General features: G+C 41.4%; 1 protein-coding gene across 1 annotated transcript in view; it reads right to left on the bottom strand.

The window, feature by feature from the left end:
- Positions 1-1453: 1453 nt before the first annotated feature.
- Positions 1454-2401, bottom strand: part of CD226 (CD226 molecule) — a 29672-nt gene continuing 28724 nt past the window's right edge. The window contains exon 7 of the mRNA XM_009889076.1: positions 1454-1588. Coding sequence (XP_009887378.1) covers positions 1454-1588 — 135 coding nt within the window. The remainder of the gene's footprint in view (positions 1589-2401) is intronic.

The raw sequence follows: 2401 nt of genomic DNA, 5'->3' as shown, positions 1-2401 counted from the left end.
GCTCAAATAGTTCAGAGAAACCTTGTGTCAGTGTTATTCTCAGAAGAACCCAGGCTCCTATTTTTCTGTGCACGTGAAGAAAGCTTTCCATTGGAGAAGGCTACACAAAATGTATTGCTCCCTGTCAGGCTGTTGATGCTCCCTGCCAGCCAGCCAAGTGGAACCAGTAACTGATCTGTAGGCAGATTCATGATGCCTCCCCACCAACCCCTTTCAAAAAAAAAAAAACCAAAAAAAACCCCCAAAACTTATTCAGCAACACTTTTAGTAACGCTTCAAGAGAAAAGGGGAATCAAGCATAGGTGGGTCAGGCACACAGTTTGTAGTATGCAGACATATATGATTATCAGCTGTCATGGTAACGCCTTCATCTACTGGGATTTCGTCTTCAGTAATACAGCAGATGTGTAAAAGGCCAAAAGATGTGTAGATCCTAATTCTCAGGTCTGCCTTCTAGTTCTGTTTAGGGATTTTTTTTTTTTTTGTCTGTTTGTTCAATTTCTGTGTGGTTTCTTCTGTAGGTTTCAGCAGAATATGCACACATACAACTACATATGTATGTGTATTGTTTTGTAAATGTTCTCAATCACGCTTTTTTCTGCTTGCATCATTTATTCACGTATCTTCCATGTTCTCATTTATTTTTTGTGCAACTAAACCTCATAATAAATTATTATTAAATATAACCTGACAGTGACAGAGTCTTCATGTTTTGCTTTCTCCTGGGCATGAGGGGAGGGTTTGGGGGGAAGGAGGGAGGGAGGGAGAAGAGCAGAATAGAATACAGTTCTATTCCATTCCCAAATAGAAAGTGCTGAAATAACCGTGGTGAACGTAAAACCACACAGCTGTCAGATAGCAAGCTTCTCTTCGTACTTTGAAATCTAGGTTCAAGGATCCCTGATATATTTGCTTTTGTCAGCTGAATAGTACTGTTTGCCCAGCAGCAAAATAACACCTCCTGTGCGGAAAATCATGGATATTTATTATTCTATAGAGCTCTCAATTTGAGATGTAAAAATCACAGATGTGGACAACATTGAGCACATTTTCTTTCTCACCCTGTCACATAGGCTTCTTAGACACGTAGATTTCTCAGACCAAATTAACTTTATGTAAACATGTGCAGCTCCATTCTGCATATCAAAGCGGTTCTAAAATTCTTACTTAAGAGTACAGCTACTGGGTAAAAATGTTTAAATTGCAGAAGCACAAATAATCTTTAATTCTACGTATGAATCAAAGGATACGCTGATGCTGCAGGCTGCAACACAACACAGACACAGCTGGTGTGACCTGGCCCAGGCTGGCTGTCCGGCCAACGCAGCCCACGCAGTGCTCAGCACAGCCAGTTTGACCTTCCACGTCTCGCCAGCGCAAAGAAAATCAAGTCTAAGCTGCAAATATAAGGCCTGCGCTTTGGTTATTTCACTCTTAAGAAGGAATCGAACAGTCATTTCTTAGATTTGTGTGAGACATTTTTGCAGTTGACGTAAATCTCCTCCGTCTGCCCAAGTGATGATTCTTCTGCTCTTCTTTCTGTGTTCCATGTGCCATGAAAATTGGATCTTCCGTAACTGTTAGCAGGCTACAAGAACAAAAAAAAAAAAAAAAAAAAAGCTGAAGGATTTTTCTCAAAACAGCTACAGCTTTGAAAAAGGAGAAAAAGGACAAATTTTCCTCATATGCTGATTAATTATTGGGAAATATTCAACCATCAGTCAAAATTTTTTTTGTCTTCTTGTTTTCTACGAATACATTTCAGGTTCAATTCATATGAAAAAAGAAGTTGCACTTTGAATGTGTTTCCCAGCTGTCCCACATCAGGTGCCTGGTAAAGCACCAGCAGAGTGCCCCCTTCCCCTCGCTGAAATAGTCTCCTATGTCAACCTTAAAACATGAATTACTCTAAAGGTCTCAACCATGCTAAGAATTAGTCATGGCATTAAGACAACTTAATGTGATGGTGCCTTGGTTGACAGGCGTGGGAGGAAAGATGGTTTCTGAAGCAAATGGCTAGTTCCGAGAATATGGTCACCCTAGGAAGAGTGTCATTCTGGTACAAACAGTGACCCAAGAGTCAGAATGAGAGAAATGGAAATAGCAGGAGGTCAAAAGGCTTTATAGGACATATCTACAGTGGAGCTCACCATTGGATCATACAGAAGGGCCATCTGGGAGGAGACAGGTGGAAAGCTAAAGTCTCACATCCGCTGTGAGAATGAGGTCATTTCCCTAAGCACGACATTACTTCATACCCCAACTTGGGCTATGCAGAGGATAACGCACAAGCAATGAAGTTGGCTCCTATCTTTCCACTTCTAAACTTCAGGCCTTGAATAGGATTAAAGGGGGGTGGGGATGGGGGGTGGGGGGGGGAAGGATCAGAGCTCCAAAATGT

This window comes from Charadrius vociferus, unplaced genomic scaffold, assembly GCF_000708025.1.
Source record: "Charadrius vociferus isolate BGI_N301 unplaced genomic scaffold, ASM70802v2 scaffold65, whole genome shotgun sequence".
Taxonomy (NCBI): domain Eukaryota; kingdom Metazoa; phylum Chordata; class Aves; order Charadriiformes; family Charadriidae; genus Charadrius; species Charadrius vociferus.
This window is presented reverse-complemented; position numbering and strand designations above follow the sequence as displayed.